Source organism: Paramacrobiotus metropolitanus, unplaced genomic scaffold, assembly GCF_019649055.1.
Source record: "Paramacrobiotus metropolitanus isolate TYO unplaced genomic scaffold, Prichtersi_v1.0 Parri_scaffold0000044, whole genome shotgun sequence".
NCBI lineage: Eukaryota > Metazoa > Tardigrada > Eutardigrada > Parachela > Macrobiotidae > Paramacrobiotus > Paramacrobiotus metropolitanus.
Window position 1 is genome coordinate 740,309 of NW_026570264.1, and position 15,293 is coordinate 755,601.

A 15,293-nucleotide genomic window follows, 5' to 3' on the forward strand; every position below is an offset into this window, starting at 1 on the left:
GGGATTGGCCAGTCGTGGAACGTACATACTCGCAGCTACGCCTATAAGCAATGGCCAGTGGTAAGCCGCAGGAAATGGCAGCACTATCAGCGGCATCTGAGAAAGAATCCGTGGCATGGCTGCACGCGCTACCGGCAGCATGCTTGGGAACGTTGGTGAATGACGAACAAGTTCGAATTGCAGTCGGACTACGATTTGGTTTGCCAGAGTGGCACCGCATGAATGCGCAGGATGTGGCTTTCAGGTAACTCCCGATGGTCATCATGGACTATCCTGCCTGTACAGCAAAGGTCGATGGAGACAACACACAGAACTGAACAGTATACTGGAACGAGGATGCGTAGCAGCGGGCTTTCCCTGCGAGTTGGAACCCGTAGGTTTATCCAGAGACAATGGAAAGCGTCCAGACGGATTGACCTTGGTGCCAGTTCGAGAGGGAAAGCAGCTGGTATGGAACGCCACCTTTGCGGACACGTTAGCACAGTCGTACCTTAAACGGTCTGCAAAGGCAGCGGGCGCAGCGGCACACCAAGCAGAATGCCGGAAACGGTACAATTATCGGGATCTGGGCGATCAGTTCTGGTTTAACCCTTTTGCTGAAGAAACGCTCGGAGTGCTCGGCGAAGGAGCCAGAGAAATGGTCAGCTTTTTTGGTCGGAAAATCAAGGAGAGATCTGGAGAAGGCAGATCCACGGCGTTTTTAAAGCAGCGCATTAGCCTTGCAATTATTAAAGGCAATGCGGCCGCGGTTTTAGGAACTTTGCCGGAAAGAATACAGTTGTTGAAAATTGTGATTTTGGTTGTTTTTTTTAATTCTTGATTGTGTAGTAATGTCTGTAGTGGAATGATTGACTGTTATGTCGCAGTATAAATTGGTATTAAAGTGCATGTTTTTCACCCCTGTCATGGCACCTAGCTAGCCCTACGAATGTGGTTTAGTTTGCTTGTTTTGGAAACCCTTTTTAATTGTTTCCCCCGAGTTATGATTGATTTGACCGTGTGTACAGATCTGTAGTGTACTAAAATTGTAGCGGTCATCAATCAACATAAAATGTTGATTCTTTTACCGAATTGTACCGGTACAGCGGCATATCAGCGTGTTATCGTTTCAATTGATGAAATTGTCCGATTGCTCCTTTGAATTTATCTGTAGGTGTCCTTTATTTGTACGGTAGACAACGATTGTTCGAAGAATTCGAAGCCAATACCCAATTCAGAATAAGTTATTTCCCGGGAAAGCAAACCTGCGTACCTGTAAATAATATTTTTGAATTCAAATGTGCAGCAATCGTCGCTGCCTTCCTCTGATAACCTGCTACTCTAAATCGGAAAGGTTCAGCTTCAAGCATTTTCCCTGCAAATGTGGGCTGACAACGGATAGGCGATATCGAAGTCTACAAATATTATATTGCTTACAATTTCGTATTCGAACACCTTTTTTGTTTTTTTTTATAAGTTTATTACGGAACAACATGCAGACATGCCATGCCGTAGCCCAAATGTAATAAAATTTTGCATTCGCTTTTGTGACCAAATTTTTGAAGTTCTTTTGTATTTTTGGCCATTGCATCCATTCTCCAGTGTTAAATTTTAGCTTCATGAGATCGCTGTAGCTTCCGGGAAGCAATGACGGGTATTTCTTCCATAATTTCATAAGAACGCACAACGCAATACTCACTGTTCACCGCTGTACGATGGTCATAGTGGGCACCGGTCATGCACCGGTCATGGTGGGCTGGTACAGTGAGAACATAGTACAGTGAGAGCACAATAGATTTAGGCGCTTTACATACGGTAAATCGAATTATTTATTTTTGAGCCTGTCAGGCGCACTGATTCGAGAGTGCTGATTGTCAAGCGACAACGTTATTGAAACATGTGAGTGGGGGCCCATGCCACAGTGTTGGAATCTGAATCTTCAAACATTGGTAACACTAATTTTTTCATTCCAGTAATCCAGCGTTAGATTTTTTTTGCTTAATTTTGACGTAGCCGTCTATTGGGGGCTCGTTAAAAATAGGCGACTATGCTAACCGCACAGGCCTACTGTGTACATATACATACCCCTAAGGAAAAACACCAAAAACCATGGCTGCATCACGAAAAAAAGCGGAAGCTCTCTCTACAAACACATCTAAAGCAATAGTACAGATATGTGTTAAGCGGCATTTAACGGTTCTGATTGCCTTCGGCATCGTTGTACCAATCAATATAAAGCAGTATATTAGAGGCACGTATAGTACCCGGCCGTGATCAAATGATGGGAATCTAGTTAAATTAAAACAATTAACTTCCTCGCCTAAAGCTATTTTTTATTTCGGTACAGATACAAATTAAGATCGTTATCGGCAGTTTCTAAACATGATCAGTTTCCGATTGGACTCGTCAAACAAGTGCTGTTAATCCGCTACAAATTGCATAAATATAATTACGAGTACGTTGCTAATTTGCTGCACTACGATATTCCGCATGACAAACTTTACTACGCTTGATTAAGTGATAGTTATTGTCGTTCTACAAATTTTTTACAGAGCAGAAGAAAATAAAAGGCTTTCCAAGTTTGCTTATGTGAAAAACCATGGAGATTTCCGCGTCTCCGGCGTCCGGAATGCGATGCGGTATTCTCCAGTGAGCGAAACACGACACGAGAAAAGATGTAATGCAGTCACAGAACCATATGCAATTTGTAGGCGACAAAGGATGACATAATGAGCCAAATATTCCTGGATAAAGATACGGCGGCATTGCAGTTATCACCGGCACAAAAGCACCAGATTCCGTCGAAAGTGTACGTCGGCACCAAATTACTGCCGAACATGGAAAAGTACGGAGTGGGTACCATCCGCACGCCTTTCTGGCAGCTTCCATAGGGACCGTAGGCGGCGCTCTCCGGTTTCAAATACTGGATCACCAAATCGCTCGCACATCCTCGTTGAATGCCTGTAACCGCCATCGTATAATATAAATGTTACAGAACTACCGTAATAGTTATCCCAAACATTTATCTGTACCATCGAGAGTGTTCGGTTGTGGTACAGCGGACGCACTCCCATACAGCGCCCCAACAAATTTAACGCATAGTTTCCCGGGACAGTCCACCGTTAACGTGGTAGAGGAGTTGCGACAGTCCCGTGTGTTGAGTTGCGGAGAAACCAGGAAGCTGTCGTAGTTCTTGCACTGCTGGCATTTCAAAGCTGACACTGTGCCTAACAAAGGACAAAGCAGTGTAAGCTAGGGGTCATGGGTGGAAGTTGGTGCTTACCTTGTAAACACAACAATCCGCTCAACCAGAATCGAATTAAAAAATTACGATGCGCCATTTTGACAAATTGGTCTGCATAAGCCATCCTGACAGCGGTTGTGTCTCGCCTGTGCTTTTACAAGGTAGCGAAGAAATAGATGCCTGTGGGCAGTTTCGTTCCACTACAACTTGGAAAAGTCGGTAATTATTGCTGCATAAATTAGCAGTAAGCCAGTAACAATAAACTGTCGATTAATCTGCAGTCAAGCTGGTTACTTGTGGTCATGAAATTTATTCGATAGCAATGTCTTTCGGAGTATGTATATTAAAGACTTAAACTGTTGTATCGATAACCGTTGTTGTATCTTAGCTGGATCATTATTGTGTGATAACAGAACCTACAGGCAGCATACTTAGATAAATAATATTAAACTAAAAAATAATTTATTTTAAATTATTGCGCTACATAATTATCATCAGCATTTCCTCTTCGAAGGCATTCGATTCAGAATTTAGCGTGCCGTTTAGAACGGCAGGTGAGCTGCGTCAAGTTTACTGGTCGACGACAAAACGCTAACATAAATATTATGGGATCGATGACCGTTTGACAGTTAACAAGCAACGTAACGATATTATCGATTAATTCATTATACTGATTTTGTAGCGGAACGACGACGAAAAAGACGGCATTGGGCGTCCAGAAGATCAGCAAGCTAGCGGTCAGCACAGTCAGCAGTACGTTGCTTTTATTTTGTTTTGTGCGGTATCGTTGTCTCGTTACTGCTTCTGTAATAGTAATGCGCTGTACACTGAACATATTTTATGAATACGTTTAGGTCGATATTTTCACGACATACGTTACCTAATTCGACAGAATTATTGACACGTGATAACGATGTCATCGTGCTGACGGTTGGGATAACGCTGCAGACGATTCTCCTAGATCGGCGTTTAGCGCACAGAACGTAAGGATACAGGATGGCGATGATCAGTAGCACGAAACATATGACTATCTGGTTAGTCAACATCCAGTCTTTTCGAGCAGATCCACTTGCTGCTGAATCGAGATTGCAAACATTCATCAGGTCATCCGTTGCCGGTCGATTAAATAAACCATCCAAAAGGACACCTGTGCAATGAGTCTACGGCATTTAAGCGTTACGGCGTTGTTGCATTTGATTGACTATCTGACTAAATATGTAAATCCCACGGTAAATTTGATTGCATTTTATTTTATCGCTGATTGATGTGGTTAGAAACCGAAATCACAGCCTTAATAAAGACATGTTGAATACAGCCTTGAAAAAATTAAGTGTTACGCACTCAGTTAAACGGCACCGCTCTGCTGTATCATGTTTCAATGTTTTCTTATGAAGAGCGACTCTAGCGCGCAACAAGCAGAACAACGATAGTTGGCGGAAAAAAAGTACATTGCCAAAATACAATTTTAGTCAAATGCGATTTTGCTGTCCTCTTTTCCATTAAACTTTGTTTACTACATTGTTAAATTAAATTTCGCAAACGCGATATTACGCATATTATTATCCGAATACAAATTTATATTATTTTTTTACTATCCGAATACAAATTTTTCTCGGAAATGCAATATGGGCATTGGTTTTATAAAGTTGCTTTTTGTGTGGATGCAGAAATGGACCGAACGCTTTTGTATGTGTGCCGATTGTCGACTGTGAGGTGCTTCTTTACAAAATCATCAAACAACATCTTTTCCGTGCGAAAATATTCAAATATACAAGAGGCAAGAAAAACATTTTTTGTTTGCTTTTGGTAATTATAAGTGCTTACAAGTGCTGACTACAAGTGCTAGAATAGCGTGGTAACTTGTGGTGGTGATCAATGTATTGGTAATAATGTTTGGAATTCGGCTTACCAGGCGTAACCAGAACATGACCAGCTATCCAAGCTGCAACGATTAAGAAAATCGCAATTCGATGACCGTGGTACCGTCGGTAAAGAACGGGTACCGCCGCGGCACAGGCGCGATTAACCGTAATTACGAGGTGCAAAAAGGCTTGCACGGTGGGAAGAACCCAGATGGCGTACAAATAAACCATACAAGTATACCATCCTAGAAACCACACTGAATAAACACTGTTCATTATATCGAACGAGCTTCCCAAGCCGGTATACAGGAGATTGGCAGCCATTAGTGCAATAACGTAAGTGCAGAAACAATTCCCAGAAGTGTGGTATCTGATGGCGAAAACAACGATTCCCACGGAATTCGCCGATAAGGACAGTATGACGCTTATTACAGACATTATTGTCATACAGCTCCAGTGCGCTTCCATTGCGTTGAACGACGAGTTCAAAAAATTACTAACGTTGCTGCCGTTCATTCTAACAGCCGTGAGAGTGTGTAAACTAAATATTAAAGTATCAATATGAAGGAACGTATGTAACCGACTAAAACGTCCGGACGACCAAGACGTCCGGCGGACGTTTTAGTCGTTAAACCGACCAAACCGTCCGGGGGCCAAAAAAACGTCCGCCGTAAATTTTGCCCACTCAAAAATTTTTGCATTCTCGATGTGACCTGAAGCTTCTGAGAGCGTCTCAGCCCGGACACTTTGGTCGGAGCACTATTTCAGCCCGGACACGTTGGTCGGAGCACTATTTCAGCCCGGACACTTTGGTCGGAGCACTATTTCAGCCCGGACACTTTGGTCGGAGGACTATTTCAGCCCGGACACTTTGGTCGGAGCACTATTTCAGCCCGGACACTTTGGTCGGAGCACTATTTCAGCCCGGACACTTTGGTCGGAGCACTATTTCTGCCCGGACACTTTGGTCTGAGCACTATTTCAGCCCGGACACTTTGGTCGGAGCACTATTTCAGCCCGGACACTTTGGTCGGAGCACTATATCAGCCCGGACACTTTGGTCGGAGCACTATTTCAGCCCGGACACTTTGGTCTGAGCGCTATTTGAGCCCGGACACTTTGGTCGGAGCACTATTTGGACCCGGACACTTTGGTCGGAGCAATATTTCAGCCCGGACACTTTGGTCGGAGCACTATTTCAGCCCGGACACTTTGGTCGGAGCACTGTTTCAGCCCGGACACTTTGGTCGGAGCACTATTTCTGCCCGGACACTTTGGTCTGGGCACTATTTCAACCCGGACACTTTGGTCGGAGCACTATTTTGACCCGGACACTTTGGTCGGAGCACTATTTGGACCCGGACACTTTGGTCGGAGCAATATTTCAGCCCGGACACTTTGGCCGGAGCACTATTCAGCCCGGACACTTTGGTCGGAGCACTGTTTCAGCCCGGACACTTTGGTCGGAGCACTATTTCTGCCCGGACACTTTGGTCTGGGCACTATTTCAGCCCGGACACTTTGGTCGGAGCACTATTTTGACCCGGACACTTTGGTCGGAGCACTATTTGGACCCGGACACTTTGGTCGGAGCAATATTTCAGCCCGGACACTTTGGTCGGAGCAATATTTCAGCCCGGACACTTTGGTCGGAGCACTATTTCAGCCCGGACACTTTGGTCGGAGCACTGTTTCAGCCCGGACACTTTGGTCGGAGCACTGTTTCAGCCCGGACACTTTGGTCGGAGCACTATTTCAGCCCGGACACTTTGGTCGGAGGACTATTTCAGCCCGGACACTTTGGTCGGAGCACTATTTCAGCCCGGACACTTTGGTCGGAGCACTGTTTCTGCCCGGACACTTTGGTCTGAGCACTATTTCAGCCCGGACACTTTGGTCGGAGCACTTTTTTGACCCGGACACTTTGGTCGGAGCACTATTTTGACCCGGACACTTTGGTCGGAGCACTATTTGGACCCGGACACTTTGGTCGGAGCAATATTTCAGCCCGGACACTTTGGTCGGAGCACTATTTCAGCCCGGACACTTTGGTCGGAGCACTATTTGGACCCGGACACTTTGGTCGGAGCACTATTTCAGCCCGGACACTTTGGTCGGAGCACCATTTCAGCCCGGACACTTTGGTCGGAGCACTATTTCTGCCCGGACACTTTGGTCTGAGCACTATTTCAGCCCGGACACTTTGGTCGGAGCACTATTTCAGCCCGGACACTTTGGTCAGACACTATATCAGCCCGGACACTTTGGTCGGAGCACTATTTCAGCCCGGACACTTTGGTCTGAGCACTATTTCAGCCCGGACACTTTGGTCGGAGCACTATTTGGACCCGGACACTTTGGTCGGAGCAATATTTCAGCCCGGACACTTTGGTCGGAGCACTATTTCAGCCCGGACACTTTGGTCGGAGCACTGTTTCAGCCCGGACACTTTGGTCGGAGCACTATTTCTGCCCGGACACTTTGGTCTGGGCACTATTTCAGCCCGGACACTTTGGTCGGAGCACTATTTTGACCCGGACACTTTGGTCGGAGCACTATTTGGACCCGGACACTTTGGTCGGAGCAATATTTCAGCCCGGACACTTTGGTCGGAGCACTATTTCAGCCCGGACACTTTGGTCGGAGCACTGTTTCAGCCCGGACACTTTGGTCGGAGCACTATTTCTGCCCGGACACTTTGGTCTGGGCACTATTTCAGCCCGGACACTTTGGTCGGAGCACTATTTGACCCGGACACTTTGGTCGGAGCACTATTTGGCCCCGGACACTTTGGTCGGAGCAATATTTCAGCCCGGACACTTTGGTCGGAGCAATATTTCAGCCCGGACACTTTGGTCGGAGCACTATTTCAGCCCGGACACTTTGGTCGGAGCACTGTTTCAGCCCGGACACTTTGGTCGGAGCACTATATCAGCCCGGACACTTTGGTCGGAGCACTATTTCAGCCCGGACACTTTGGTCGGAGCACTGTTTTGACCGGACACTTTGGTCTGAGCACTATTTCTGCCCGGACACTTTGGTCGGAGCACTATTTGACCCGGACACTTTGGTCGGAGCACTATTTCTGCCCGGACACTTTGGTCGGAGCACTATTTCAGCCCGGACACTTTGGTCGGAGCACTATTTCTGCCCGGACACTTTGGTCTGAGCACTATTTCAGCCCGGACACTTTGGTCGGAGCACTATTTGACCCGGACACTTTGGTCGGAGCACTATTTGGACCCGGACACTTTGGTCGGAGCAATATTTCAGCCCGGACACTTTGGTCGGAGCTCTATTTCAGCCCGGACACTTTGGTCGGAGCACTATTTCAGCCCGGACACTTTGGTCGGAGCACTATTTCAGCCCGGACACTTTGGTCGGAGCACTATTTCAGCCCGGACACTTTGGTCGGAGCACTATTTCAGCCCGGACACTTTGGTCGGAGCACTATTTCAGCCCGGACACTTTGGTCAGACACTATTTCAGCCCGGACACTTTGGTCGGAGCACTATTTCAGCCCGGACACTTTGGTCGGAGCACTATTTCAGCCCGGACACTTTGGTCGGAGCACCATTTCAGCCCGGACACTTTGGTCGGAGCACTATTTCTGCCCGGACACTTTGGTCTGAGCACTATTTCAGCCCGGACACTTTGGTCGGAGCACTATTTCAGCCCGGACACTTTGGTCAGACACTATATCAGCCCGGACACTTTGGTCGGAGCACTATTTCAGCCCGGACACTTTGGTCGGAGCACTATTTCAGCCCGGACACTTTGGTCGGAGCACTATTTCAGCCCGGACACTTTGGTCGGAGCACTATTTCAGCCCGGACACTTTGGTCGGAGCACCATTTCAGCCCGGACACTTTGGTCGGAGCACTATTTCTGCCCGGACACTTTGGTCTGAGCACTATTTCAGCCCGGACACTTTGGTCGGAGCACTATTTCAGCCCGGACACTTTGGTCGGAGCACTATATCAGCCCGGACACTTTGGTCGGAGCACTATTTCAGCCCGGACACTTTGGTCTGAGCGCTATTTGAGCCCGGACACTTTGGTCGGAGCACTATTTGGACCCGGACACTTTGGTCGGAGCACCATTTCAGCCCGGACACTTTGGTCGGAGCACTATTTCTGCCCGGACACTTTGGTCTGAGCACTATTTCAGCCCGGACACTTTGGTCGGAGCACTATTTCAGCCCGGACACTTTGGTCGGAGCACTATATCAGCCCGGACACTTTGGGCGGAGCACTATTTCAGCCCGGACACTTTGGTCTGAGCGCTATTTGAGCCCGGACACTTTGGTCGGAGCACTATTTGGACCCGGACACTTTGGTCGGAGCAATATTTCAGCCCGGACACTTTGGTCGGAGCACTATTTCAGCCCGGACACTTTGGTCGGAGCACTGTTTCAGCCCGGACACTTTGGTCAGACACTATTTCTGCCCGGACACTTTGGTCTGGGCACTATTTCAGCCCGGACACTTTGGTCGGAGCACTATTTGACCCGGACACTTTGGTCGGAGCACTATTTGGACCCGGACACTTTGGTCGGAGCAATATTTCAGCCCGGACACTTTGGTCGGAGCACTATTTCAGCCCGGACACTTTGGTCGGAGCACTGTTTCAGCCCGGACACTTTGGTCGGAGCACTATTTCTGCCCGGACACTTTGGTCTGGGCACTATTTCAACCCGGACACTTTGGTCGGAGCACTATTTTGACCCGGACACTTTGGTCGGAGCACTATTTGGACCCGGACACTTTGGTCGGAGCAATATTTCAGCCCGGACACTTTGGTCGGAGCAATATTTCAGCCCGGACACTTTGGTCGGAGCACTATTTCAGCCCGGACACTTTGGTCGGAGCACTGTTTCAGCCCGGACACTTTGGTCGGAGCACTATATCAGCCCGGACACTTTGGTCGGAGCACTATTTCAGCCCGGACACTTTGGTCGGAGCACTGTTTTGACCGGACACTTTGGTCTGAGCACTATTTCTGCCCGGACACTTTGGTCGGAGCACTATTTTGACCCGGACACTTTGGTCGGAGCACTATTTCTGCCCGGACACTTTGGTCGGAGCACTATTTCAGCCCGGACACTTTGGTCGGAGCACTATTTCAGCCCGGACACTTTGGTCGGAGCACTATATCAGCCCGGACACTTTGGTCGGAGCACTATTTCAGCCCGGACACTTTGGTCTGAGCGCTATTTGAGCCCGGACACTTTGGTCGGAGCACTATTTGGACCCGGACACTTTGGTCGGAGCAATATTTCAGCCCGGACACTTTGGTCGGAGCACTATTTCAGCCCGGACACTTTGGTCGGAGCACTGTTTTGACCGGACACTTTGGTCTGAGCACTATTTCTGCCCGGACACTTTGGTCGGAGCACTATTTTGACCCGGACACTTTGGTCGGAGCACTATTTCTGCCCGGACACTTTGGTCGGAGCACTATTTCAGCCCGGACACTTTGGTCGGAGCACTATTTCAGCCCGGACACTTTGGTCGGAGCACTATATCAGCCCGGACACTTTGGTCGGAGCACTATTTCAGCCCGGACACTTTGGTCTGAGCGCTATTTGAGCCCGGACACTTTGGTCGGAGCACTATTTGGACCCGGACACTTTGGTCGGAGCAATATTTCAGCCCGGACACTTTGGTCGGAGCACTATTTCAGCCCGGACACTTTGGTCGGAGCACTGTTTCAGCCCGGACACTTTGGTCGGAGCACTATTTCTGCCCGGACACTTTGGTCTGGGCACTATTTCAACCGGACACTTTGGTCGGAGCACTATTTTGACCCGGACACTTTGGTCGGAGCACTATTTGGACCCGGACACTTTGGTCGGAGCAATATTTCAGCCCGGACACTTTGGCCGGAGCACTATTCAGCCCGGACACTTTGGTCGGAGCACTGTTTCAGCCCGGACACTTTGGTCGGAGCACTATTTCTGCCCGGACACTTTGGTCTGGGCACTATTTCAACCCGGACACTTTGGTCAGACACTATTTTGACCCGGACACTTTGGTCGGAGCACTATTTGGACCCGGACACTTTGGTCGGAGCAATATTTCAGCCCGGACACTTTGGTCGGAGCAATATTTCAGCCCGGACACTTTGGTCGGAGCACTATTTCAGCCCGGACACTTTGGTCGGAGCACTGTTTCAGCCCGGACACTTTGGTCAGACACTGTTTCAGCCGGACACTTTGGTCGGAGCACTATTTCAGCCCGGACACTTTGGTCGGAGGACTATTTCAGCCCGGACACTTTGGTCAGACACTATTTCAGCCCGGACACTTTGGTCAGACACTGTTTCTGCCCGGACACTTTGGTCTGAGCACTATTTCAGCCCGGACACTTTGGTCGGAGCACTTTTTGACCCGGACACTTTGGTCGGAGCACTATTTTGACCCGGACACTTTGGTCGGAGCACTATTTGGACCCGGACACTTTGGTCGGAGCAATATTTCAGCCCGGACACTTTGGTCGGAGCACTATTTCAGCCCGGACACTTTGGTCGGAGCACTATTTGGACCCGGACACTTTGGTCGGAGCACTATTTCAGCCCGGACACTTTGGTCGGAGCACCATTTCAGCCCGGACACTTTGGTCGGAGCACTATTTCTGCCCGGACACTTTGGTCTGAGCACTATTTCAGCCCGGACACTTTGGTCGGAGCACTATTTCAGCCCGGACACTTTGGTCGGAGCACTATATCAGCCCGGACACTTTGGTCGGAGCACTATTTCAGCCCGGACACTTTGGTCTGAGCGCTATTTGAGCCCGGACACTTTGGTCGGAGCACTATTTGGACCCGGACACTTTGGTCGGAGCAATATTTCAGCCCGGACACTTTGGTCGGAGCACTATTTCAGCCCGGACACTTTGGTCGGAGCACTGTTTCAGCCCGGACACTTTGGTCGGAGCACTATTTCTGCCCGGACACTTTGGTCTGGGCACTATTTCAGCCCGGACACTTTGGTCGGAGCACTATTTTGACCCGGACACTTTGGTCGGAGCACTATTTGGACCCGGACACTTTGGTCGGAGCAATATTTCAGCCCGGACACTTTGGTCGGAGCACTATTTCAGCCCGGACACTTTGGTCGGAGCACTGTTTCAGCCCGGACACTTTGGTCGGAGCACTATTTCTGCCCGGACACTTTGGTCTGGGCACTATTTCAGCCGGACACTTTGGTCGGAGCACTATTTTGACCCGGACACTTTGGTCGGAGCACTATTTGGACCCGGACACTTTGGTCGGAGCAATATTTCAGCCCGGACACTTTGGTCGGAGCAATATTTCAGCCCGGACACTTTGGTCGGAGCACTATTTCAGCCCGGACACTTTGGTCGGAGCACTGTTTCAGCCCGGACACTTTGGTCGGAGCACTATATCAGCCCGGACACTTTGGTCGGAGCACTATTTCAGCCCGGACACTTTGGTCGGAGCACTGTTTTGACCGGACACTTTGGTCTGAGCACTATTTCTGCCCGGACACTTTGGTCGGAGCACTATTTTGACCCGGACACTTTGGTCGGAGCACTATTTCTGCCCGGACACTTTGGTCGGAGCACTATTTCAGCCCGGACACTTTGGTCGGAGCACTATTTCTGCCCGGACACTTTGGTCTGAGCACTATTTCAGCCCGGACACTTTGGTCGGAGCACTATTTTGACCCGGACACTTTGGTCGGAGCACTATTTGGACCCGGACACTTTGGTCGGAGCAATATTTCAGCCCGGACACTTTGGTCGGAGCTCTATTTCAGCCCGGACACTTTGGTCGGAGCACTATTTCAGCCCGGACACTTTGGTCGGAGCACTATTTCAGCCCGGACACTTTGGTCGGAGCACTATTTCTGCCCGGACACTTTGGTCTGAGCACTATTTTGACCCGGACACTTTGGTCGGAGCACTATTTTGACCCGGACACTTTGGTCGGAGCACTATTTGGACCCGGACACTTTGGTCGGAGCAATATTTCAGCCCGGACACTTTGGTCGGAGCACTATTTCAGCCCGGACACTTTGGTCGGAGCACTATTTCAGCCCGGACACTTTGGTCGGAGCACTATTTCAGCCCGGACACTTTGGTCGGAGCACTATTTCAGCCCGGACACTTTGGTCGGAGCACTATTTCAACCCGGACACTTTGGTCGGAGCACTATTTCAGCCCGGACACTTTGGTCGGAGCACTATTTCAGCCCGGACACTTTGGTCGGAGCACCATTTCAGCCCGGACACTTTGGTCGGAGCACTATTTCTGCCCGGACACTTTGGTCTGAGCACTATTTCAGCCCGGACACTTTGGTCGGAGCACTATTTCAGCCCGGACACTTTGGTCGGAGCACTATATCAGCCCGGACACTTTGGTCGGAGCACTATTTCAGCCCGGACACTTTGGTCGGAGCACTATTTCAGCCCGGACACTTTGGTCGGAGCACTATTTCAGCCCGGACACTTTGGTCGGAGCACTATTTCAGCCCGGACACTTTGGTCGGAGCACCATTTCAGCCCGGACACTTTGGTCGGAGCACTATTTCTGCCCGGACACTTTGGTCTGAGCACTATTTCAGCCCGGACACTTTGGTCGGAGCACTATTTCAGCCCGGACACTTTGGTCGGAGCACTATATCAGCCCGGACACTTTGGTCGGAGCACTATTTCAGCCCGGACACTTTGGTCTGAGCGCTATTTGAGCCCGGACACTTTGGTCGGAGCACTATTTGGACCCGGACACTTTGGTCGGAGCACCATTTCAGCCCGGACACTTTGGTCGGAGCACTATTTCTGCCCGGACACTTTGGTCTGAGCACTATTTCAGCCCGGACACTTTGGTCGGAGCACTATTTCAGCCCGGACACTTTGGTCGGAGCACTATATCAGCCCGGACACTTTGGTCGGAGCACTATTTCAGCCCGGACACTTTGGTCTGAGCGCTATTTGAGCCCGGACACTTTGGTCGGAGCACTATTTGGACCCGGACACTTTGGTCGGAGCAATATTTCAGCCCGGACACTTTGGTCGGAGCACTATTTCAGCCCGGACACTTTGGTCGGAGCACTGTTTCAGCCCGGACACTTTGGTCGGAGCACTATTTCTGCCCGGACACTTTGGTCTGGGCACTATTTCAGCCCGGACACTTTGGTCGGAGCACTATTTTGACCCGGACACTTTGGTCGGAGCACTATTTGGACCCGGACACTTTGGTCGGAGCAATATTTCAGCCCGGACACTTTGGTCGGAGCACTATTTCAGCCCGGACACTTTGGTCGGAGCACTGTTTCAGCCCGGACACTTTGGTCGGAGCACTATTTCTGCCCGGACACTTTGGTCTGGGCACTATTTCAGCCCGGACACTTTGGTCGGAGCACTATTTTGACCCGGACACTTTGGTCGGAGCACTATTTGGACCCGGACACTTTGGTCGGAGCAATATTTCAGCCCGGACCCTTTGGTCGGAGCAATATTTCAGCCCGGACACTTTGGTCGGAGCACTATTTCAGCCCGGACACTTTGGTCGGAGCACTGTTTCAGCCCGGACACTTTGGTCGGAGCACTATATCAGCCCGGACACTTTGGTCGGAGCACTATTTCAGCCCGGACACTTTGGTCGGAGCACTATTTGGACCCGGACACTTTGGTCGGAGCAATATTTCAGCCCGGACCCTTTGGTCGGAGCAATATTTCAGCCCGGACACTTTGGTCGGAGCACTATTTCAGCCCGGACACTTTGGTCGGAGCACTGTTTCAGCCCGGACACTTTGGTCGGAGCACTATATCAGCCCGGACACTTTGGTCGGAGCACTATTTCAGCCCGGACACTTTGGTCGGAGCACTATTTCTGCCCGGACACTTTGGTCTGAGCACTATTTCAGCCCGGACACTTTGGTCGGAGCACTATTTTGACCCGGACACTTTGGTCGGAGCACTATTTGGACCCGGACACTTTGGTCGGAGCAATATTTCAGCCCGGACACTTTGGTCGGAGCTCTATTTCAGCCCGGACACTTTGGTCGGAGCACTATTTCAGCCCGGACACTTTGGTCGGAGCACTATTTCAGCCCGGACACTTTGGTCGGAGCACTATTTCAGCCCGGACACTTTGGTCGGAGCACTATTTCAGCCCGGACACTTTGGTCGGAGCACTATTTCAGCCCGGACACTTTGGTCGGAGCACTATTTCAGCCCGGAC

General features: G+C 49.8%; 1 protein-coding gene and 1 long non-coding RNA gene across 2 annotated transcripts; one reads left to right on the forward strand and one right to left on the reverse strand.

The window, feature by feature from the left end:
• Positions 1-2,300: 2,300 nt before the first annotated feature.
• Positions 2,301-3,343, reverse strand: LOC129591056 (uncharacterized). Its single transcript, XM_055486577.1, has 3 exons — positions 3,263-3,343; positions 3,012-3,206; positions 2,301-2,940 (listed from the first exon to the last, which is right to left on the reverse strand). The coding sequence occupies exons 1-3, from the start codon at positions 3,318-3,320 to the stop codon at positions 2,666-2,668; spliced, it is 528 nt and encodes a 175-aa protein (XP_055342552.1). The 5' UTR covers positions 3,321-3,343; the 3' UTR covers positions 2,301-2,665.
• On the forward strand, positions 2,834-4,421 carry LOC129591057 (uncharacterized). Its single transcript, XR_008690801.1, has 4 exons — positions 2,834-2,942; positions 3,906-3,976; positions 4,078-4,206; positions 4,287-4,421. It is a non-coding gene; the product is annotated as an uncharacterized LOC129591057 (long non-coding RNA).
• The last annotated feature ends 10,872 nt before the right edge of the window (positions 4,422-15,293 follow it).